The sequence below is a fragment of the Pseudochaenichthys georgianus genome, chromosome 13 (genome assembly GCF_902827115.2).
Source record: "Pseudochaenichthys georgianus chromosome 13, fPseGeo1.2, whole genome shotgun sequence".
Taxonomy (NCBI): Eukaryota; Metazoa; Chordata; class Actinopteri; order Perciformes; family Channichthyidae; genus Pseudochaenichthys; species Pseudochaenichthys georgianus.
In genome coordinates this window covers 24,366,450-24,391,858 of record NC_047515.1, presented here as the reverse complement: position 1 = coordinate 24,391,858, position 25,409 = coordinate 24,366,450, and the positions used below count along the sequence as shown (strand labels likewise).

Genomic DNA, 25,409 nt, shown 5'->3' with positions numbered 1-25,409 from the left:
TAACTTACCAATCCTAAAAATACATTATTTCTTTCGGTACAAGCTTTACAAAAAAAAAAACTTTGAATAAGATTTTGAATAGGAAAAAAAGGGAAATGAACAAATAGTTTCAAAGTGAGTTTTATTTACTGTTCCATATTTTACATTCCATTTTGCTGAAAACCAAAAGGCTATATGCTGCTGTAAACCGGTTAGCAGAGGACAGAGTATAAAAGGAGCGCTGGATAAAGTTTGAATTTATACAGGGAGTTTGTTTCCTTTAATAAAAGACGTTTTAAATGGATAAGTGTAAATATCCTGTACATCGGCTCTTGAGAGGTTGTTAAAATGTTCTGTAGTGTGAGCTTGTCGGAGAAATAAAAAGAACGGCTGACGTGGAGACGATGTGAGGTGAAAAGGTGAGATGTTGCTTATTATGTACATTGAAATACAAATGAACAACTCCAGACGAGTTGAGAATTGTTCAGGCAGAGAAAGAAAAAAGGAGCATGCAGAAGAAGAAACTAATTTATTAAAGCTGAAGACTTTTTACAAGTTGAATCAAAAATGAAAAGGGCAGATCAAACTCCGCTCCGCCGAACCAATTGGCTTTGACAACTGAAAGTAAAAGGTATCACAGTCCAAATATTATATCTGTGGACACATACCAGAGGACAGAGTGTTCAAGTAAAGGTTGGTATCATGATCACTCCATCTTTTCACGTTTGTTGGCCGTTTGTTAGAATATGTGTACATGGCTGTGTACTGAAGGGAGGCGTCCATGTTCCCTCCGCTCAGTATCTGTAGGGTGGACTTCGTGACCGGGACCGAGACCTCCTGTAAAAAGATAAAACAACAATAAGTACAAAAGTGAGAGAAGCTCAATCTGACTAACATCATACAGAATTGTGTAAGTGTATATTTCTTGTCCTAAAAGTCTTATTAGTCTTCCATATAAGCTTAAAGTTTCAAAAAGAAGCATTTTTTTAAATCAACTGATCATAATCTAATATAAAAGACAAACGTTGCTGATGTAAAAAAAACTTTAGCAGCGTCAATAAACATCAATCATTTAGACTGACTTGCTTGGTGTTACGGAGTATAAAAACGGGTCAGTTTGGGAACTGAACCTGGTTGGGGATCGCTTTAGTTTATATGTGAAGATCCAGATATTGTGGCTTTAATGAAATTAAGATTTACTGAAGTACAATTTCTGTTTAAAGGTGGGGTAGGTCATTTTGGAGAAACCAGCTCGAGTGCGCTAGAATTTGAAAATATACAACCGGAACAAATCTGCCACTTCCTTACAGAGCCCCTCCTCCAACACACACGAACGCGCACATGACCAATGAGGGCACGCGATAAGTTTGTGCACAGATGGAAGGCTGACAGGCAGGTAGGCCATCGTTCTTTTTACAGTACCACGGCTTCCACAGAGGACATTTTTGTATGGATTTTTTGTCAAAGCACTTAAGATATTCATTGCTATCGGGATGTTAAGAGCATTCCATGGAATATAACAAAGTGTATCTCGAGCCGGTTTCTCAAACTTACCTACACCACCTTTAAGTCAACATTTTATTTTAGTAAACATTTAAAATAAGTTTATGGATTCTTTTAAGAATGTTTAAATTCTAAAATAAAATTTGTTTTCACTTCACTGACTTTAACATCGAGTCCGGTCTACGTGAGGTCTTCCTTGAAACCGACATATCTTAATGTGATTCATAAAATAATACTAAGGAATGAGCTGAAGTTCTAATGAAGGGTGAAATTAATTGCAGTGAATCATTTGAGGTATTTTCTTTGACTCAGGAATTCACTTGTACTGAAGTATTGCTCCGGTTTCTCTCTTAACACCTTACACACTGATTTGATCTGAGTGAAGAAAAAGCCAAGTAGCATTAGTGTTGCATATAAAAAGGCACGGTGATGAGCCTTGGGATAAGTGAATGTGCATTAACGTGAAAGACTCCCATAATTCATTCTGCTTCATCGGAGCTGTTGGGATTGCTGCGGCTTCTCGCATACCTTCTGTGTGAGCTGTGCTCTCGGCCTGCAGGGACAGAGGACAAGACACCGTGAAAACAACGGATGGCAGAACGTATTACAGCCCATAAAACTGTCAGAGCAGAAACTGACGGCAGGAAATCCGACATCAGCTGATTGTTTCTTCTATAAACAAGGCACTAAACCAAATTATTATTAGATACATATGGCTGTTTGTGTCTCACCATGTTTGGAAGGGGAAGGCGAGTGGCTCTGACGCCCGTACTGTCTCTCCCATTCGTCCCTCTCCTTCTCACGTCTCTCTCGCTCCCTGAACACAGAGCCTCTGGGTCAGACAGTTGCAACACACACATACCAAACCGCCCGTTCACACACTCACACGGGTTCTTACTTCATGCGTATCTTGCGTGCCATGGCTCGTAGCTCTCCCTCTCGCTCCTTCAGAAAAAACACACAGCCATGAGGAGAGACGCAGGATAACAGTGTGTTTCAGCCTAAAGACTAACACACAAACACACACCTGTCGTTTGCTTTCCTGCTGCTGGACCTTCACCTGCGCCGCTCTTTTATCCGCCTTGGCTGCAGGAGAAGGAAAATACAGGATGTTAAAAGGAGCGAAAAATACATTTGTTATTTTCATAATGTGACAAATTGTACAACAGATACTAGAGATGCACTGAACGATCGGCCACCTGTTGAGGCTGTACGATGGTCAGAGGATTTACCCTGGCCTCTGACCAGTTTCTTACTAACAGATGTATGCCAGTGAAACTACCCACGGCCGAATGATAGTTTTATGTTACGTTGATTTATGCTCAAACAGCGGCAGACAATTACGTTGCAGACACACACACACAACATATTATCCTTGTAGAAGATCTTCAGTTCCTCACCCGTTTTCTTAAATAGTCCATGTTTTATTTTGACACACAATAGAATTTGTGTTTACTGTCAAATATAGTTCTTTGAAAATATTATTGGAATCGGCCAAAACCAAAATCAGTAGCAGATTTAAAAAAATGTTTTAAAAACCTGAATTGGCCAATAATATTGCAAGAGTACATCTGACAAACATGGACATTTGAGTAGATTTGTGTACAAAGCGAAAACACAGTATATACTCACACTGCCTGTTGAGCGCCTTCTGCATTTTGATCTTCAGCTTCTCCTGTGGGGTCATCTTGTTCTGCAGGTGACACAATTGTGTTAGCACAAGCTTTCACAGTCTGACAAAAGCGTGAGTCTGTGTGTGTGTGTGTGTGTGTGTGTGTGTGTGTGTGTGTGTGTGTGTGTGTGTGTGTGTGTGTGTGAAGGAGATCAAAAGCACTATGCTGTTATACAATTTCAGAACTAACACATTTATGTACAGTAGCCATTAGAGAAAAAAATAAAAAGGTAGCAGACAAATGATGTGTGATGTTTGTCAAGTCAATCACACTTGAATTTCTAAGGCTGAACAGACGGAGTGTGTGCGTGTGTGTGTGTGTGTGTGTGTGTGTGTGTGTGTGTGTGTGTGTGTGTGTGTGTGTGTGTGTGTGTGTGTGTGGACAGAAGTACACTTCAGCAGTTGGATATTTTAGCAGCAGGACAGGCTCCAGTAACATGAGTCTTTACACTTTTATATGTACGAACACTGTAAGAAGGTGAAGGGTGCGTCAGAAGAAGGACAGAGGGTCAGAGAGTGTAACAAGTTCAGGTCCGGTGAGTTTGGAAACATCAGCAACAGCCGGTGGCATTTTGTAACTGACACACCCATCGCTGGGCCGTTTAAACCTGGCCAGGCAAGAGACTGCAGGTCACAACAGTGCAGGAAAAAGATAATAACCTCCCCTCTGTTTGTCTGAGGAGAGAATATTCAAATATTTTCTTCTTTGCCAAGAAAGAAGAGAAGCTGGTTCAGAATGAAAACAAATAAATATGCTGTTCAGTTTTAAAAAAGGACTAGTTTGATATTTTTGGAAAATACACACATTTCCTTTCTTGTCCAGAGTCGAATGAGAAGATTGATAACACTCACATGACTGCAAGTAGATTATAAAGCTACCACAAGTAGTTTAGCTCAGCATAAAGACTGTAAACAGTAGCATACTAGCACCTTAAGCTCACGTGTTAACACATCATTGTGTTGAATGAGCGAATCAATGTTCTCGTCCAACTCTGCAGGACAGGACATTTGTGTACTTCCCAAAAACCATTCCTTTGAACTCTCATCTCAAGACTGCAATGCGTGTGTGGGATGTACAGCATTTCAATTTAGGAGTAACGGTACGTCCACACAGCAGCGTTAAAACAATCTTGGAGGTGGGCGTATCTGAAGCGTGGGGATTTTTTGCGAGCAACGCGACCAACAACCAATCACATGAATCTCCCGCCCCCCTCCTTGCTAGCAATGTTAAAACGAAGTAAACTGGATATAAAATCCCCAAACAGGCGAAAACCTACCAGTTTCACCCACTGTCTCTGCCACCTCCCTCCATGCCTGGTTCCTCCGGTTTGTATCCCGGTAAGTTAATAGGGACTGGTCATAAAGAACCGGGTGATTAGCTACCGCAATAATTAATTTCTCCTCCATTTTGTTAGGAATATAGAACTCCCAGCTTACACACGGTTTGATTGGCTAGCGCTTGTACTGTCAGATTTGCATAAACGGGATTTGATTGGCTGATGCTTCCACCTCAGCTTCAAAAGTTGAACATTGCTCAACTTTTGAAGCCTGAGATGCCTGGAAATCTCCGCTTTGCTTCCCACAATGCAGTTCGGCGAAAAGTGAGGCAACGTGACGTCACCCCATTCAAAGTGAATGGGCAGAAGCATTGGAAGATTTTTTTAACGCTACTGTGTGGACGGGCCGTAAGAGCGTTCTCTGCTTGTTAAAACAAGCCTAAAGAAACTTCTGTCCAGAGCACTCCCATCAGGTTTCTCCATCAGGGATAAATCAAACAACTTCAGTCACTATTAAATGATCACTTGGCCAATAAGATACAAAAAGTAATCATCTTCTTTCCCGCATGGTACATCCACACAGCAGCTTTTCAAAAATCTTGAAAATCTTGGAGCTGGGCGTGTCTGGCAACTTGGGGATTTTTTGCGAGCAACGCGACCAACAACCAATCACATGAATCTCCCGCCCCCGACATATGCGAGCAATACATATATAAACTCCCCAAACAGGCGAAAACCTACCAGTTTCACCCACTGTCTCTGCCACCTCCCTCCATGCCTGGTTCCTCCGGTTTGTATCCCGGTAAATAGTTCTGGTCGTAAAGAACCGGGTGATTTGCTACCGTAATTTCTCGTTTGGAATATGAGGAAATGAACTGCCGTCTGGCTCTCCCAGCATACACGTGGTTTGATTGGCTAGCGCTTGTACTGGCAGATTTGCATAAACGGGATTTGATTGGCTGACGCTTCCAGCTCAGCTTCAAAAGTTGAACATTGCTCAACTTTGGAATCCTGGAAATCCTGGAAATCTTCGCTTCGCTCCCCCACAATGCAGTTCGGCGAAAAGCGAGGCAAAGTGACGTCATCCCCATTCAAAGTCAATGGGCAGAGAAGCGTTGGAAGCGGTGGAAGATTCGTCTAAAGCTGCTGTGTGGACGTACCGTTAGGGCGGTTCATGTGTGACCTGCTGCTGCGTATGAGACTACACACAGATATAAAGACTCTCACCCACATGTATATATGCACACACACTGAAATAACAGTGAGGACTTCACAGGGCGCTGAAATGTTCACTCCATACAGAGATAACAGCGTTCAGTCTTTTCTCTAGTGTTCTCAGCAAAACACTTCAGGTGAACAATACGGTAATTTGCAAAATAGTTGGTAGGCTTTAACTGCGGAGCATGTCAACTTTGTAGGGGGGGGGGGGGAAATCACATTATTATTTTCTTTTCTTTGGGCAACAATGGCTTCTACATCCCAGCCTGGTAGAAAACCAAGTCAGCCTGTCAGGGATGAGGGAGGCGTAGGCTTTAGCAAGAAACGCAACTAGGTCAAATTCTTACTGACTTTGGCAGCTCCCGTCTCTTTACCACCCGGAGTATCAGGCCTGTAAACAGAAACAACAGAAAAACAACAGTGAGATGGGTGATGAGGCGATGGGATAAGGATATCTTGATTATAAAAATAAAAAAAACACTGTTCCTTCCTCATGCCAAGAAATAAATTGGTTCCAAAAACATGATAATACATTCATAAAATGATTTGTATGGCTTTATAACACTTGTGTGTCAAATGGCTATTCACAAGAACCCATGTTATGCCCAAATGCATGTAACAGTTAAATGTTTATTAACCTGAATTGAAGGCATACCCAATCACTCTGAGATGCTGCTCCCTTGCAGTAAAAGGAACTATTACATTTTTGAGTTCAACCGAAATCCTTAGGCATTTACATAAACAAAATATTCAGTTCCTATTATGTAAAAGACACTATTGCAACTAGCTGTTTATATGAACTTCCACTTCACTAATATTTCCATTTAGATGCAATGCCATTCTTATTCTGATTATTGTAACAAGCCAATGAAAGAAGTTTCTCAGCTGTGAAACACACAGCTGCCCTCTTTCATTACTTTAAGCCAGGGGTGCCCAACCTTTTTTGAGCCGAGAGCTACTTTTAAATCTTGCCTCTTTCTAGTCTACACACATACAAGTATTTAACTGAAGTTACACAACAGTGTTGTTGATACAGAGTTGGAGTTTATTCACGTCACATACTACAGTGGGTAATGTTTTCAAGAAACATTGAACAGTGCTGCCACATATGACACAGGAAAAACCCTTTATTTGCCATTATATACAAATAGTGTTGCTACAAAAGTATAAATTAGGTTTACTAATAAGACAACTCAGATCTGAAGCTACACAGGAATCTGCTGCCAAAGTACAATAAAAAAGACAAAATTAATAGAATCAAACCATTTTTTTGTTGCACTTTAGTAGAGTATACAAATAAATGCCTTAAAAAAAAATAGGATGCAAGCAACACTAGTTTCTTAACCTGAATTGATAATAGACTATAATCAATTTAAGTTTGCATTCTTATTAGGGCTGTCAAGTTAACGCGTTAATAACGCCACTAATTATTTGAACGCGATTAACGCATGTGTATTTTTTGTCCTCGGCCGCCCGTAGTTTCAGAGCGCATCGAGTTTAAAATACCATCTACAAGCTGATGCCGACAGCCCTGCTCCTGCCGTCCGCTTGCGGCAGACCACACTTCCACGCTCACCGACAGGCCCTGACTGGACATCGGGAGGACCGGGAGGGTGTGTGTATGTGTGGCGCGAGCGAGCGAGAGAGAGAACGTGCACACCTTACGTGTATTGTTGTTGTTAGCATCTGGTGCTAGCTAGCTGCGCTAACGGATATAAGGAGCTGTTTCAATGAAAACAGAGGAGCGACAACTGCGCCGAGCACTTGACTTTATGCAGGAAGCCAGATAGTGGGACATTGTAAGAAAAGTCAGCACACTCGGCACGGATAGTGCGCAACATGATTGCAGCGTCCAGGCAGCTCCCGTTCGAGCATATGCCTTGAGTTGTATTGTATGAGAGAGGTTCCAGCTTGAATTGAGGCGGATATTTTTAATGTTCAGAGGTTGTTATGTTTAATATTCATGAAAATATTTGTCATTGATCAAATGATAAACAAACATTTACATAATGCATTTTTGTCCACTCATGTTGATAAGAGTATTAAAAATTTGAAAAATATCCCTCTAAGGAATATTTAGAACAGATGAAAAATGTGCGATTAATTTGCGATTAACTATGGACAATCATGCGATTAAATATTTTAATCGACTGACAGCCCTAATTCTTATACCATTTTGTACAATAATTATAATGAATAAGTTCAAACAAACTAAAACTTACAGCTGATTAATAACGGTATCTAACTTGAGTTTTTATTTTATCAAAAAGCTGTTGAAATGCTACGGTTATGTTTACGGTCCCCCAAAAGCGCGTCGGCAGCCTCCAGGAATGCTTCTTTCACAACTTCGCCGTCTTTGAAAGACTTCATGTGTTTCGCAAGAACGTGACTGACACGATAAGATGCTCTGGTAGCAGCCTTGCTCTTGTTGTTGGGCCTGGTGAAAATGGACTGCTGTGCATTTAGCTGTCCTTTCAGGCCCCTCCCCTTTTGGGAGCGTAGGCAGAATTAGGAGGGAATTCCGTCTCGTAGCGTTTGTGCACTGTTTTGAAATGCCGCTCCTACATTACCCTTCTTCGATAAAGCCACGCTCGCATTGCAGATGAGACAGATGGACTTTGAATTGGAATAGATACAAAAATAATCATCCTCCCACTCGGAGTGAACATTATATATTTTGGGCTTTTTTGCTTCTGCCATAATTGCGGTCTTGTGTGTGTGCGGACTTTCACTCCTGTTGACACGGACAACGTCAGCGAACTAGTGCACTGCCCACCAGCCACGCCCCGACACATGGGGTCACGCCGGCCAATCACAAAGCTTTGATGCGTTCAACTGCATTATTCTGGCACAGGAAGATTATGTTATAGGACATTAACGATAAAACAGGATATTGTTGCTCTACACATCTCGCGATCGACTGGGAATCTCCCCGCGATCGACTGGTTGAGCACCCCTGCTTTAAGCAGTCAACTTTATAAAAAAGGTCTGCGAGGGTATCCAAGTCTTTCAGAGTGTTTCAAAATTAGGTCGGTTTTTTTTTTTAGGCCTCCAGCTCAACACCAGCCTACAACCTGTTTGATTGATTGTGTACAACAAATGCAGGAGCTAACTCTAAAAACAGGATAAATGGGTTGTGTTGCAAACTGCGGTAAAGCCCCCAATAGCTTTCTATGTTTCCAAAGAATGCTCCTAAAACCTGGATAACATTGGCCTATTGCATCAGAAGATGCTATATGGGCTTCAGACAACTGTATCAAAACATTGACATTGTCTTATTCTAACAAAATGAAATGTTATTGTGCATGTAAACCGTGTCATTGTTTCGTTCGTCTCTGCTACATGGTGTCCTTACTTTCTTAGCTTGTCACAGATGGTGTTGGAAGAGGGCAGGGCTCCTCTGTGAGGGGAGGGAGTACGGTTGGAGCGACTGGGCGACCGGGAGGGGCTTTTGCTGCCGCTGTCGGCCCTCCGATGACCCCCGCTGCTCCGCCCCCCTCGCCTCGAGCTGCCCCCCTGCCGTGAGCTAGAACGGGACCTGACAGAGAAAACAGCAGAGCTTGAGTCACCTCGATAGGTATAACTTAAACACTGTTGGGAGACGTTGTGGAGTCTCACTTTGTCCGCCTGCGTGCTGAGTACCGTCGCCTGTCCCGGTCCCGGTCTCTGTCCCTCCCTCGCTCTCTGTCGTTGGACCGTGATCGTGTCCGGTCCCGCCTCTTCCAGGACGCGGCCCCTCCGTTCCCTGCTCTGCCTCGTGAGTGAGATCTGGAACGCCGCCTCGACCGCGATCGGCTCCGGGATCGCCGCCCATCACTCCGGGACCGCCGCCCGTCCCTCCCGCCGCGCCCACGTCGACCGCGGCGGGAACGGGAAGAAGAGCGGGAGGAGGATCGCGATGAGGAGCGGGAGGAGGAGGAGGGGGAGCGACTGGAGGATGACCTTCTTCTCCTGGACAAACAGAGACACAGGGTTTCAGTATCAACACCAGCCCAGGACCTAGCCTTCTTCAGAATAACTCTGGTTTCTTGTTTTAAAGAAATCATCACATGCTCGACTTTGTGGAGAGGATGAAATAAGCAAAACGTTTGTATATACGCTGCTATAATCTGACATGCACAATCTAACATAATGTATGTGAACTCTTAAAAGCAGACACAGTTTTCCTAAGCATATGCAGAATAGGTTAATTTGTTATTGACTGATCCACCTCACCTACCACCACAACAACAGTATTTCATCGTGAGTATTCTTTCTGGGGTAATTTCAACAACAATTTAGACTGCAACTAATGGAAAGCCAGAAAGACGGAAAGTTACCGACCGGGAGCCCCTGCTATGACCTGCAGGGTGCTGCAAGCTGGAGGGGGCGTGTCCAGAGTGGGGAGCAGCTGATTGTGTTGCTGCTGCAGCTACTGCTGCAGCGGCTGCCGCCGCTGCCGCTACTGCTTCATCATCGCTGCCTCCGTAGCTGGTGATGAAGGTGATCTTCTCCGGACCGGGAGAACGAGAGCGTGACCGCGACTCTGAGCTGGACTCCATCTCTGGCCTGAAAGACAGATCAGAAAAAAACGTTAAAATATACACGAACACCCAAAAAATCAGGCAAAGTATTCCAATTCATTTTATTTAATTGAGTGCAGTCTCTACACACTCAGATACAGAAGGTTTATAATCCGCCAGTAAACAAAATGGAGAATAAGAAAATTAGGAACACGCGCAGCACGCCGACACGAGAAACAAACATGTTGTCGCTTTTCATTTCCAGAGGAAGACAGCACGATTTGCAATACAAGTTTCATAATGCATGAACATTTTTTTATGAAAAGTTGAAGACAGAACTCTTCTTTGTTTTCTCGTTTTAACAATAGGAACATCAGTTGTAAGTCAGAGCTAGTAAATATGAAATCCTCCAACTTGGCTCACTCCACATTAGCCTTCCTCATGAAGGTGTGTACAAACTACAGGTTATTAAGTTATTTTTAAAAAGTTCTCGGTTATCATATCGACATTCAGAAATGAGCAGCTAATTATCCGTCATGGGTAAAGACTGAAAAATCCATGTCATGCATCCTTGCAAAAATACTGACCGTTTATAGGGATCGTATGTTGGGCTGTCTCTCCTGGCATAGCTAAAATACACAAGAATGAGGACATGAGTTAGACCTGTTTTCAGGTAGTCGTACAGATAATGAGGAATAATCTTATCGAAGATCTAATACATTTACCTTGGTGGGCTGATCTGTCTTCCTTTTAGTCTCTTCTCTCTGAACTCTCTCCTTTGTCTGCGGGAACGCCGGCCCTGAAATGATTAAAAAACGTAACTTATAAAGTCTAATTTACCACTTGCATGATACACACATATTCCTCAATGGATATTATCTTACAGAGTACATGGCCTTCTCCGCCTCCAGAGCTTTGGCATGTTTGATGGCCTCCACTTCCTCCTTGTCTTTCCTCAACATCCTGATAAACAGACATCATGTTAACAGTGTTAAGTAATTGTTGGTTTATGTTTCAGGGTTTTCTTAATATACACTTTTTGAGTTCATATTGGATAAATCAAATTCTATCAAGACATTTCCGATAAGGTCACTCCCTACTGCCTTTCCTATTTATTCTGTAGACTGTGAAGCAAGGGAATCTAAACTATAGCACTTTAGAGAGTGAGTATGTGTTGTTCTCTTCCAAACCTGTATTCTTACTCTGCTCTACAGGTGACCTTTGATGCATGATGATATAATCTCTGAGATGTTACCTAACAAAGTCTCCTTCAGCCATTCCATATGGGGTTGCCATTTTGTTTACGTCCAACACCTGTTCCTCGTTCAGCTCGTCAACGTCAACCTCCACATCTACACACACACACACACACACACACACGAAAGCTTTTAACACAGCAAAACGTCAAGGCAAGTTTACATGCTTGATTTAACTTACATTTTCTATATATATCAGTGATGCAAACACAGGTATGGTGAAAAAAGAGAGAACTATTCGAAGCAGGAAAAAAAACAGCGTAATATACCATCTGACAAAGGCCTGTGCTATAATGCTTCAATTAACTGGCTATTCTTTATAATATACCCAGATCAATAGGAGACAGAGATGTTAAGTTATAAATCAAGGGTTTTTATTATTATTTACAGCAGGGGAGGAGAACCTTTTTTCTTTCAATTTTTACAACATCCTCTGAGGGCCGTACAAATTATTGAACTCAACCTCTGCTTAAAAAAAAAAACTAAAATCACAGCCCATTCATTTGGCCTTTCTTTCATGCTGTGCAAAGAACAAGCAGATATCTTACCATGACTCACGCATGCATACATGCATGTGCACAGTTGTGGCATGACCACCAAAACAGAAAGATATGGACACAAGATGTGTGCAAATGTATTTAGTATCCTATCCATGTGAACATGATTTAAGTCGGGGGACCTAACCTCCTCTAGGGGGGTCCGGGGGCATGTTCCCCGGGGATTTTTTTTTTTTTTTTAAATATTGAAGTTAAAAGCATCAATCTGGTGCACTTTGAGAGCAACATGAGATCATCTATGGATACATCATTCAACACCCATCTGAAACAGAACTGTAAGCAGTTTTTTCTTTTTGGATATTTTACAAATCACTCCCCTTTTAAACTCTATTCTTGTTATTTTTAACAACTTTTTTGTTACCGTCATATAGTATTTTGTACCCGTTTTTCATTTAGTCTCTAATGTCTCATTAATAACTATAATGATCATATCAAGGTGTGCCTTAACCTCACTGAGCTGAGGTTATTTGAGCCTCTCAGGAGAGAGCTCTCTTCCACCTGGTTGTAGAAAAGCTCTTTAAATTTGTTCGCATAGCTAGCTAACCAGATGCTAATAACAACAGATCGCCACTGGGCTTAAAACTAAAGACACAGCCACGCAAACACTGCGGCATATGTACGGGGTCATTAGGGTAAGGTGACCAGATTTTCAAAATTAAAACCGGGGACATTTCGAGTTTTGCCGTCAATATATCATTAACATATGCAATTTTCTTCACGGTTCAAGAAAAAAAGGGGGACAATTCTGGTTCAATGTAATTCAAACATTGTAACTGTTGGATACAAACAGAAGGACTCATATGAGACTTCAAAGGTCTTTTATTTTGAAACTGTACATCAGCTTGTCCAGATTCTCTCTGAGTGAATAGATGGGGTGTCCTGCTATCACCCTGGAGTGAAATAAGTATTTGATACTGGATAGTTTTTGTTTTATTCTTATCTAAAAACAGAGGGATGATAGCTCATATGAGACTTCAAAGGTTTTTTATTTTTAAACTCTACATCAGATTGTCCTGATTCTCTCTGAGTGACTAGATGGGGTCTCCTGCTATCACCCTGAAGTGAAATAAGTATTTGATTGACTTCGAATGACTCTTTGATTATGGACGGTTTCCATTAAATAATAATCAAAATATAGATGGACAATAGATTTAATTTGAGATTTTAAACAGCATACATGTTAAATTGTGCTTCAGAAAGTAATGTTATTTTAGTGTTGTGAGATGGTGTCAACATCAATTGAAATTAGTCACCCAGTGGAAATGTCAGATATGTCTTCATAACTGCATACTTACATTTTACATTCACTCAGTTATAATGTGGTAGTTATAGGCCTACGTAGTTTGTTTTAAATTATTATTGATCACATTATATTATATAGTACATATTTCTTAAATTTAAGCTCCAGTATATGAATATGTTTGGTGTGTTTTTTAGGTACCGGTATATTTGTTATTGACCGAGTAAACGCTTTTATTTTGAAGGCAGTTTTTACAGGCCTCTACCGTAATGCATAGGATATTCGCGTACCGCAATACAACGTGCGGGCTGGCTTGACTGTTTTCCGAAGTGGGGGATGGCTTGACCACAGTCTGTTTGCCCAGTGTTTCCTGACATGAAACGTTTTTTTTCACCTTGCTATGTGTTTTTAACGTATATTAAAAAACGGGGACATTTCCGGGACAGTTTCAACCGGGGACAGGCCAATACAAATGGGGACTGTCCCCGGAAAACGGGGACGTCTGGTCACCCTACCTTATGGGTACTGCAATATGTGAAGAGTTGGAGCGGCGTTCCGGTGCTCTCTGTCAGCACTCCTTTCAGACGAGACATATACCACGTGAAGCCACGTTACGCTCGTGTTGTGTTCAAGGAACCTGTCCTTGGCCAGGAAAAACAGGCACTTGCTTGTTTAATTATTTTGCGATCTAGATTTCTTCTTCTTTTTTGAAGTGAGAAGTTGTCCGTCAGTCGGACGGACTGACTCCTCTTCCCCCCCCCCCCCGAAAACTTCGGTTCTCCACGAATTACACAAGTCACCCAAATCAGCGTTAGGCGGGAGGCGCCGAAAAGCAACTAATATATATATATATATATATTAGGGCTGTCAAGTTAACGCGTTAATAACACAAAAAAAAATTAACGCCACTAATTATTTTAACGCGATTAACGCATGTGTATTTTTTTTTCTCGGCCGCCCCGTAGTTTCAGAGCGCATCGAGTTTAAAATACCATCTACAAGCTGATGCTGACAGCCCCGCTCCTGTCGCCCGCTTGTGGCAGACCACACTTCCACGCTCACCGGCAGGCACCGACTGGCCATCGGGAGGACCAGGAGGGTAGGGAAACTTCAGACCAAACAGGTTATCAGACTAGGAACACAGGCTACCCAGACTAGGAATACAGGCTACCCAGGGCCCCAAACGGAACAGACCATTACAAATTTTACTCAACAACAGGGATGATAAAGAGAAAATATTCAAGAATGTGAGGAAACTAAAAAACTGTGAAAACAAGTATCAGAGAATAAGCATTTCAAATGACTACAACAAGGAAGATCGTGAACTCATCAGGAATAAAGTCGAGGAGGCCAAGGCAAAAACAGCAGCCGATGAGTCAAAGAACTACGTCTTCCGAGTTCGCGGTCCACCCTGGAACCTGCGACTAGTCAAACTATGGAAGCAAGAATAGATCTCGAACCCATAACCCAATATAGAGAAAACGGACACCCAGCAACCACCAATAACAATGTAATATTGACAACTGAAAACCAATCTGAAATCAGTGACCAAGAAGTGAGTGAAAGCCTGTCAACCATAAATACAACCTCTGTGGATGACTCAGCCGACAACATTGTAGGGACCACAACCAACAGACATAATCAATGGCGAACAATCTTGATCAACTGTGGTGGCGTAAAGGGCAAGACCCCCAACCTGCATGCTCTCATCGATGACACCAAACCAGATTGCATAATTGGGAATGAGACATGGCTAGATGAAACCATAAAGAATGGTGCAATATTCCCCAAACACTATACTATCTTTAGGAAGGATCGCAATATAAACGGAGGTGGAGTCTTCATCGGCATAAAGGAAGGCTTTACAGCAACAAGGATTGCAACCACAGACACAGAAATTGAAATCATGTGGGTCTCGGTCAAGGTTTCCCAAGCAAGCAAAACATTCTACATTGGTAGCTTCTATAGACCACCAAGTGATCATCACACCAAACTGGATGAGCTTCGGAAATCAATTTCTCTATTGCCTGGTAACGCATCAGAAAAAACTATAATTCTAGGTGGTGACTTCAATGCACCTGGTATAGATTGGGAAAATGAACAACCAGGGACAAACAACATAGCTCTAAACCAACATGTTTTAGACATAGTCAAAGAATACTCACTAACACAAGTACAACTCGAGCCTACTCGAAAACAGAACATATTAGACTTGATATTCACTTCAAATCAAACGCTCGTGCAAAATGTGCAAACAATACCAGGCATATCAGATCACTGTGCTGTCATGATGGACTCTAGTATACATCCTGTATATACAAAGAAAGCACAGAGAAAAATTTACAAATGTTCATTAGCAGACTGGGAAGCCATCCAAACTGAGCTGGAAGTGTTCAGCACAGAATTTGTTAGAACAGAAAACCAGCGAACTGTGAATGACAACTGGAATATGCTCAGAGACGAACTGTTTTCACAGATGGATAAGCATATCCCGACCAAGTTCACTACCACACGGCACAACCTGCCCTGGCTCACTCACTGGGGAATGGAAAGATAAATGAAAGAAGGCAGATATATCCATTTAACATACAGTATCTATGTTTATTATAACATTTTTCTGCGTGTCAAAATGAAAGACAACCCACACACCTATCAATCATCAAACCGTGGGGTCTTAATTCATTACGTGTTGATTTCTATCAACGGGGGAGTACTTCAGGAAAGTCGACCGAGGGGGGGCGGCTAGTGGAGTACTTCGTGACCACAGAGTGTGAACGTTGTGATCAGCTGTTTTAGCGCAGTTCTCCGCAGCCGGTTGGCGTAGTTTTGGCACAAGTCCGTTGTACAGACCGACGTTAACAGCAGCCCTGTCTGTGCACACGGAGACCGACTCTGTCGTCCGGTGATCTAACCGCCTTCTGGAAAAGCTTCACAAGTACCAAGTACGTCGGTACGCAAATGCGCTTTGTGACACAAATGACGGTACGCATTTCAGATTACGCCATAACCGGCGTACCAGTTATGTGCACCCCTGTACTACAGCAAAAGTATTCTCCGTTGGGACTTCCTGCAACAACACCACGCCGTTATCAAAGATGGTCTATTGAGAAGACGATCACTACGTGACAAAAGTTTTCAAAACCGTGGCTACTGAAATCAATCTTACTAACTGCTGTCTGTGCAATTTACTCCGCACGAGTTGGCAGACTTTATTTTGCTTACTTTAACATCATTTTTCATGGTGGGGCTAAAACATTTCTTGGTATGGGTGTAGCCTACCCCAGCCATACCCTGGCGCTGCCACTGGTGGCACGTATGGGGCGGGCCATTCTGCACATGCGTTAAATATTTTAACGCAATTAATTAAAAAAATTAATTACCGCCGTTAACGCGATAATTTTGACAGCACTAATATATATATATATATATATAAAATACTAAAAATAATCATTGACGCATTTTGCAGTCTTTTTGCGTATTAGAAAACGGACTGCGCATATATATATATATATATTAGGTGTAACGGTACACGTACCGAAATTATTCGGTACGGGCCCTTCGGTTCGGTACACGTGTGTACCGAAGTGTACCGAACGAATATAACGTTAAACGTAAAAAATTGAGAACGTGAATAACTTCTTGGAAGTAATCTCAGGTGCTGCGTCGCAGCATTCAGAGTAATTTCCTCACATTGGGCTCATCGCGTCATAGAGCGAGCAAGTCATTTCATTGGATGAGGGCATGCTATGAGAGCTCGTCAGAGGGATGCGTTCAAATTTAGTCAGTAATTTGAGGAACTGTCGAAAATTAATGGCGAACGCAGATAAAGTTGAGCTCGAAAATCCTCCAGCATCATTGAAGTCTCCGGTTTGGGAACATTTTGGTTTCGCAGTTACATACAAGGATGACGGACAAAGACAGGTGGACCAAACCAAAGCTGTTTGTCGGCATTGTTCAACTAAAATTGGTTACGCGGCTGGCAATACATCAAACTGGCACACTCTTGAAAAGGCATCACTCGAACGTGAATATCACCGGTACCAAAAGAAAAAAGACTGAAGTGCAAACCCAACTCCCACTAGCATTTAAGCCTCCACCACTCGCAAAAAGTTCAGACCGAGCCAAAGCTATTACAAACGCCAAATATCCTTATGTTGCCATGTTAGCAAAGCGCTACCTGGCTGTATCTGCTACCTCTGTCCCTAGCGAGAGGGTTTTCTCCACAGCAGGAGACATTGCTAGTGCCAGCAGATCTGCTCTTTTGGCAAGCAATGTGGACAAGTTCATTTTTCTTTAAACAACATGAAAATACAATGACAAGCAAGTCATAATGTCAAACTGGCTGCTTAGGTACTAGTACAGTACAGTTCAAATACAGATAATTTCAGTTCATCGAAATGCTGCAGCTTAATGTTTATTTTATTATATTTTGTATTTATTTGAGTGAATACATTATTCACAGTTTAATAATAAAAAAAAAATATATATATATATATATATATATATATATATATATATATGTTTTGTTTTGTGAAAAAAATGCTGTACCGAAAATGTACCGAACCGAACCGTGACCAAAAAACCGAGGTACGTACCGAACCGAAATGTTTGTGAACCGTTACACCCCTAATATATATATATATTTAGACGGGTTTTTGTTTTCTTTAAGAGAATGGAAGATTTGCAAACTGAAAGTGGTTGTTATACATTGGTGTAGTGTATCCTGCAAAACAGTTTTTTGTCTCTGAAATTCGAAATTTCCCGATGTGTAAATCTCACTAATGCCAGACTCATTTCCTCACCAATATCTGGGATGCCCTCATCCTCTTCCGATTCGCTGTTTTCTGAATCATCCTCCTCTTTGTCTGACTGGAGGTCGGGCTCCATCACAGTGCTGTCTTCATACGTGTAACCAATGGTGGCTTTCTTTTCAGCCAGTCTGCACAAAGAGAGGAAGGATTTATCAAACCAAGAAACCCCAGGAATCATGCATTTCGATCGACAGTGGGGATGAAACAACCATTGTATTACAATTAAAATTACATACTTTTTCTTCTCGTCCTCATTTGGTTTTTGCAGGCCACCGTAGAGTTCATCCAGGTAGATCTGGTATAAACACTGCTCCTCAGAGACTGTAGGAGGACAGCAGGGAGTTAAATAGAGAACACAACAGCAAAACATACCCACTGAGGGCAGGCTAACACACCATTATAGTCACATTAAGAACACATGTATTAACAGGTGCTTAACTGTGTTACAACAGGAAACAACATGTAAATGTAATGCTTTAGTCAAATTAAATTCATTTTTCTCAGCTATGGGGTTTTGAGTACTCACTGTTGGCAAAGTCATTCTGCACTAGGCCTCTGTATCGCTCATAATTGCACTTCCTCTCCTCCATGTCCTGCTCTGGGTTCCTGTTTGAGACAAAGAGTCCATGAGGCCATATGAGATGTAATGTGCAATTATAGGACATAAAATGCAATATCAAGGACAGACCTCTCAAAATCTGTATTAACAGCACCTTTCAAATGACTACTGTACAAATGCAACACACGTTAAAACCTAATTTTGGCATTGTATACATTTACACTTATTGTTGTAACTACCTTGAGACTTTTTACATTTGCACTCATTGTATTGCAACTGCATGAAGAGCAATTTCCCTCATTAGTAATCATTTTGTTATTGCTTTACATTAAAAACTTCACCAAATGTTTTGAATGCGCCCTACCAAACATCAATTCACATTAATCATCTGATGCACAACCAGGTCCTGCATATATTTTTCTTTCCTAGATCTACACCTACTCGAGCTCATTTGTAATGTAATTTGTAACGGCTAAACATGTTCATTTTGTTAAAAAAAAAAAAGATTGCTAAGCATGATCTCTAAAAAATGTGTTTATGTTAGTTATGGTATTTTCTAATATTCATCATGACTTGTATTCAACTAATATAGAGCCTGAAATGTCCAAAACGCATACATATTTACAACGGACAGAGTCTGGACTCAAATGGTACTTACGACGTGCTGAGCAGTGGAGGAGTGTATGTAGGGATGTAGTCTAGATGAGCCCTTACATCAAACCTGTCAATCATGTTGTTGGCATCTCCTTGCCATGGCATCCTTAAAGAAACAAACAATGGAAAGGGGTATAATGTGATCAGCAACATCCCAAAATAACTGGGCAGTAGGGGTGTAAAGGTACACGTACCGAAATTATTCGATACCGGCTCTTCGGTTCGGTACACGTGTGCGAACGCAGATAAAGTTGAGCTCGAAAATCTTCCATCATCATTGAAGTCTCCGGTTTGGGAACATTTTGGTTTCGCAGTTACGTACAAGGATGACGGACAAAGACAGGTGGACCGAACCAAAGCTGTTTGTCGGCATTGTTCAACTAACATTGGTTACGCGGCTGGCAATACATCAAACTTGCACACTCATTTGAAAAGGCATCACCCGAACGTGAATATCACCGGTACCAAAAGAAAAAAGACTGAAGTGCAAACCCAACTCCCACTAGCATTTAAGCCTCCACCCCTCGCAAAAAGTTCAGACCGAGCCAAAGCTATTACAAAGGCCAAATATCCTTATGTTGTCATGTTAGCAAAGCGCTACCTGGCTGTATCTGCTACCTCTGTCCCTAACGAGAGGGTGTTCTCCACAGCAGGAGACATTGCTAGTGCCAGCAGATCTGCCCTTTCAGCAAGCAATGTGGACAAGTTCATCTTTCTTTAAAAACATGAAAATACAATGACAAGCAAGTCATTATGTCTAACTGGCTGCTTAGGTGCTAGTACAGTACAGTTCAAATACAGATTATTTCAGTTCATCGAAATGCTGCACCTTAATGTTTATTTTATTATATTTTGTATTTATTTGAGTGAATACATTATTCACAGTTTAATAATAATAAAAAAAACCCAAAAAATATTTTATGTTTTGTGATAATTTTTTCTGCTGTACCGAAAACGTACCGAACTGAACCGTGACCTAAAAACCGAGGTACGTACCGAACCGTGTGTGTGTGTGTGTGTGTGTGTGTGTGTGTGTGTGTGTGTGTGTGTGTGTGTGTGTGTGTGTGTGTGTGCGTGTGCTCACATGTTGATGGGGCTCTCTGCAGCCGTGGCCACAGCAGGATCCAGATGAATCTTGTACGCTCGGCCATGAACCTGAAGGAACTGAGCTGGATCTTTTTTCTGTTGAGACAAAATGAGACAGTCAAAAGACAATAAAATGTAATATATAACTTATAACTAGGGATGCTCCGATCGCCAATTTTGGGGCCGATCCGATCGAGTGGGCGGGGCCTATGGGGATCTTCCATTTAAAGTGATGTTTAAAACTCAGTTAATTGGGCTCAGTTAATTGGGTTCATTCACTGGTGCTTCCACGAACAACAACCAACATAATTATTACATTCAAATGAAGTACATTATTCAAGTTTACATTCACTTTGGATAATAACACGGGAGAAATTAGCAGAAGAGCTCTCTTTTCCTCTCTCTCTCCTGACAGCCCGTCAGTATCTCATGCAGCTCACTGATCCAGTAATGAGTGACACGACAGTGAAGAGTAAATATATTTATAACTAGTTTAGCTAGTTCCAGAGGTAGATAAAATAGCTAAGTGTGTTAGGTCTAACTCTTAGTGTGTGTTTTGCTCCGCTCACCGGTCCGTCACAGCGGGTGGAGCTGCAGGATTTCTGCTTCACACACGTTGCATACCGCTATTTTATTGTTATTTTCGGAAACCTTAAAAAACTGCCAGACTGGTGAAGCTATTTTGGCGAGCTTGTTTTGCCGCGCACAGAGAATATCGGCGGCCGATCGATCGGAGCATCCCTACTTATAACCAACTAAATAAAATAACTAACCAGATAATGATATGTATTGCATAGCCCTTTATGTCCTGTTATTTTTGTTTAAGGAGAGCCCAAAGTCAGCTGCATAACCTTTTCTACATTTTTCAAAATGGTGTTTCAAGAGAGTTCATTGTATGAATCTGTCATCTAAGAACTATATAGGCTCTATTAAGAAAGCTATAACAAAAATTGAACAGGATGTGGAGGAGTCTCAGCCAACGCACCAGCCAACCTAAAGCTCAAACCCTTGCCTCAACAGACTAAACAACTGAGGCAGGATCGGGGAAGTCGAGATCTGGAGCAAGCAATTCAAATAGGAGCTTTTAATAAGGTGTCACAACTAGGGTTGCTCCACAGATGACTGCAGGGACATCTAGTTAACGTGAGTGCAGTTTATAAACTATTGGATTTTACATTTCTTCCTTGTGCGTTGGTTTGACTTTAGCGGAGTATGAGCAGTGAGTACATTGACTACATCAGGGTATATGCAGGAATCCTGAAGTCAAATGTAATACCTTTTAAGACCCTTTCCATACATTTTAAGACCTCATCACCACTTCGAGTTTTAACCGGTTACATTGGCGACACACTTTACCTCACATTTACTATATACAGTACGGATTGTCCTTCCTCCTTATCTTCCAACCATTTGGACGCAGACTTGCATTTCCCCATAACGATGTTGTAACGGCGTAAACGGACCTTGGCGCGCTACTAAGCAGTGAGCGTGCGATGTCCTGTTCAGATGACGCCAAACCCAACGGGACGCCATAAATGAACTACACAGAATCACACTACACACCTACGCAATGATCACATTCAGGCAAACTGTAGAATACAACCTCTTTGGACAATTTATATACTTATTGAAAACAAACTACAAAATCTAATACCTTGGAAAATGCCGTTTAATACTTTTCAATAGCCTTAATTTTCGCTAAATTGATTTATCAAAGTTTAATACTTTTTAAGACCCCGCGGACACCCTGCACATTAATATTGGGCACTGGGCAGGTAAGACCATATCAAGGTGGACCAAAAATAATAATGAGGAGTGATCATGATAGGAGTCTCTTACGATCTTCTCGTAGTACTCTCGCCGTCGCTCTCCTCGGCGTTTGTAATCTACCATCATGCCACGGAGCTTGCGCTCATGTTTGCGGGCCTCTTGCCACATGACGGCTCCGCTGGGGGTGGGGGCGCGGCGGGGCACGGTTGCTGTAGAGGCAAACAGGGAAGAAATACAGGAGAGAGGAGAAAGAAAGAACACAAGTGCTTTAGGAAATATTGGTCAACACTGGAAGAACATAATGTCTGGCTCCCACAGCATTTATTTGATAAAAAATACTTTTAACAAAACTCCCTACTGTCGTTTACACTACTTTTGGTTAATGCAAAAATAATAAAACATAAGACAGAATATGAATGAATATATATGTATATATTTTCATACCCAATGTTATTAGTACTTTATATTATTTAGATATGCAATTTGGGTTATACACACATTTTGTGATGTTTTTTCATATTGACAACTGTCTTAATATTTTACTTGCATTAATTTCATGTTAATTACATAAATATTATGTTATGTTAATTGTGTGGATCATTGAGCACCTTTTGTGCAAACCTGTGGTCATTTTTCTGAGATACTATAACAACTAAGACTTCTATGTCAATGTTTTCTAATATTTACAATAAATTTCACAGAGTTATTATAATATCAACTGCAGCTGATGCAATGATCAAATAACACAACCGTGTTATTGTGAGCTTTGATTTCGAGCTAATGGCCTCTGACTTTTATCACATGCATTATTTGGGTTTGTTTGATTGACTCGCGTTACAATAGCAGCTGAAGCGTCTGCAGCCAAAGTGCTAACCTGGCTAACTTCTGTATACATTATCGTTCTCAAACACATTTTACCACAGCACTGTCGCATTGTAAACTAAATGTAATTATGATACAAAATCACCATTCATATCACGTTAAGTTCGAATAAGACGAAAAGGCAAGGTTTTCAAAGTTATGGAGCAGTTTGTTAGCTAACATGGCCTGCTTGCGCATGCAGCTCCGGGCCTTATAACGCTTGTAACACTGTGCCGCTGTTAGCCAGTTAGCATCACAGCTAGCCTAGCCTATCTTAGCTAGTTTGCATAGACGTTAAGAAAACGCATATAACGTAGTCTCTTCGACAACAACAAAACATGAAATACAGGTACACGGAACTTGCAAACCCGTTTCAAAGGTGTCGGTTTACCTGTTTAAGGGACCACTCACACACACTTGGGTTGTTTTCGCTGTTAGCCGTGTGCTTCTGTCACACGCCTCCTTCTTCTAGCGCTGCCGCTCAGGCTTGCTTATCTCAGCCTGAGGGGGCGCTGCACTCACTCAATAGCGAGTGAGCCACAATAAATACTCCTTGGTTAAATAATGGTACATCCATGGCGGTGACCATAATGCTTGTGATTTGATTTGATTGTTTGTTAAGATTAAAAGTTTCACTTTTAACTTGATGATGTCATAATCAGTGGTGGAAAGTAACTAGGTAGCTATACGTTTAGTTTTGTTACGCCTAAATATATTTTTAAGACACTTGTTGGCTGCTTTACAGTAGCAGATTTACATGAGTATTTAATTGTATTTTACTTTATGCTTCTACTACATGAAGGGGGCAAATGTTGTACTTTTTACCCCACCTACTTTTAGCTTCAGTAACAAGTTACTCTGCAGATTTAGGCTATACAACTATACTATGTAAATAAAATAATATTAGGATAAAATAGTAGTACATTAATAGATCAGTCAAATAATATGTATGATTCTGAAATTGGTCTTCATAACAGATAGGCTACTTTTACTTTTGGTATTCTGTTAATAATTGTGTAGTAAAGTAAAAGTTTGAATGCAGGACTTGTAATACTGTAGCTACTTTTGCTTAAAATATCATTATACCTCTTCCAACACTGTTCAAAACAGGCTTGTATTTATATGCAGTATACATGCAGTAGGTACATAATACACACATGCATTTCCAAACATTTTGACTACCTATGCTGTAAAATGTATTATCTCTTCGATTTACACACGGCATCTATTGCACGTCTGTCCGTCCTGGGAGAGGGATCCCTCCTCTGTTGCTCTCCCTGAGGTTTCTCCCATTTTTCCCTTTAAACTGTGGGTTTTCTCCGGAAGTTTTTCCTTGTACGATGTGAGGGTCTAAGGAGAGAGGGTGTCGTATTGTCATACTGATATTCTGTACAAACTGTGAAGACCACTGAGACAAATGTAACATTTGTGGTATTGGGCTATATAAATAAACATTGATTGATTGATATTGTAAAAGGTATGATTCCTAAAAGTAAATAGATGCTCTTTAGTTTTAAGGACCCGCACCATTGCACTTAAAAGGTTATTAAGGATAAAATAAGCTTTAAAAAAGAATACCAAAGATTATTCTCGACTTTGGATGTAATTTGACATAACATGGCCATGTGTAATTTATGGATCTGATATTTGATGACCATATCAGAAAATAAAAATGAATGCAGCATTTACCTTCATTCTATCAAACACTGTCATTGGTTTTAAAGTGTGTGTACCTGCTGTGGCCACAAGGTGTCCCTGTAAGACAGGAAACGTTTGAGATTCTCCTGGTATAATCAAGTAAATTGCCTTGAGTTATAGTCAATGACCTCACCACAAATCTCTATTTTTGGGACAAATACTCAGTCCTGAATTATAATGAAGGACTCTGCTCCCACAATGCAGCATGCAATTCCAACAGTCTATTTCATATGCAATCAGCCTTGTATGAAGGTTGGATTTTTCATCCCCAATGACAATTGAATCATTGCTTAAACCCAAGATTACCTTATAGTCGTTCTCTCATCATTGGCTGTCAGGAGAGTCAAGGAAAGAGACAGGCATAAAGACTCTGTTTATAGTTGACTCAACCTGTGATGTTCTGCCCGTCATCAAGGGAACACAATGAATTGCAAGTATCAGCTGCATCACTGTCATCACTTGACAAAATGTTAACAGGTACAGATCTCTGCACCACCAACGAACCCGACAATATGAAAGCTCTAATCTATTATCAAACAATTTAACTTTTTATCGTCACACATGTACTCAGCACAGGACACACTGTTAAGTAGTATTGTATTAGGAGCAATAGGCAGCTATGATAGATATTTCTCCATCTCCATCCTAATCTGTCCATGAGTACAGCAGGTGTAGAGACGGTTCTACAGTAGTGTACGTGCGTGTGTGTGTGTGTGTGTGTGTGTGTGTGTGTGTGTGTGTGTGTGTGTGTGTGTGTGTGTGTGTG

General features: G+C 41.2%; 1 protein-coding gene across 3 annotated transcripts; it reads right to left on the bottom strand.

Moving 5' to 3' along the window:
- Positions 1-104: 104 nt before the first annotated feature.
- On the bottom strand, positions 105-23,430 carry clasrp (CLK4-associating serine/arginine rich protein). 3 transcript variants are annotated; one of them, XM_034097583.1, is made up of 21 exons: positions 23,337-23,430; positions 22,154-22,293; positions 20,313-20,410; positions 19,233-19,334; positions 18,542-18,621; positions 18,252-18,336; positions 18,007-18,143; positions 11,407-11,503; positions 11,036-11,114; positions 10,877-10,950; positions 10,739-10,780; positions 9,973-10,197; positions 9,268-9,600; positions 9,005-9,187; positions 6,001-6,040; positions 3,115-3,175; positions 2,510-2,568; positions 2,381-2,427; positions 2,214-2,299; positions 2,011-2,035; positions 105-816 (listed from the first exon to the last, which is right to left on the bottom strand). In XM_034097583.1, exons 2-21 carry the CDS (start codon positions 22,250-22,252, stop codon positions 774-776), a joined length of 1,995 nt encoding a protein of 664 aa, XP_033953474.1. In that variant the 5' UTR covers positions 22,253-22,293; positions 23,337-23,430; the 3' UTR covers positions 105-773. The 3 variants fall into 3 exon arrangements, with proteins under 3 accessions (XP_033953474.1, XP_033953473.1, XP_033953475.1); XM_034097582.2 differs by lacking the exon at positions 105-816 and having other exon boundaries at positions 825-2,035; XM_034097584.1 differs by lacking the exons at positions 105-816; positions 2,011-2,035; positions 2,214-2,299 and having other exon boundaries at positions 5,997-6,040.
- Between the last annotated feature and the right edge of the window lie 1,979 nt (positions 23,431-25,409).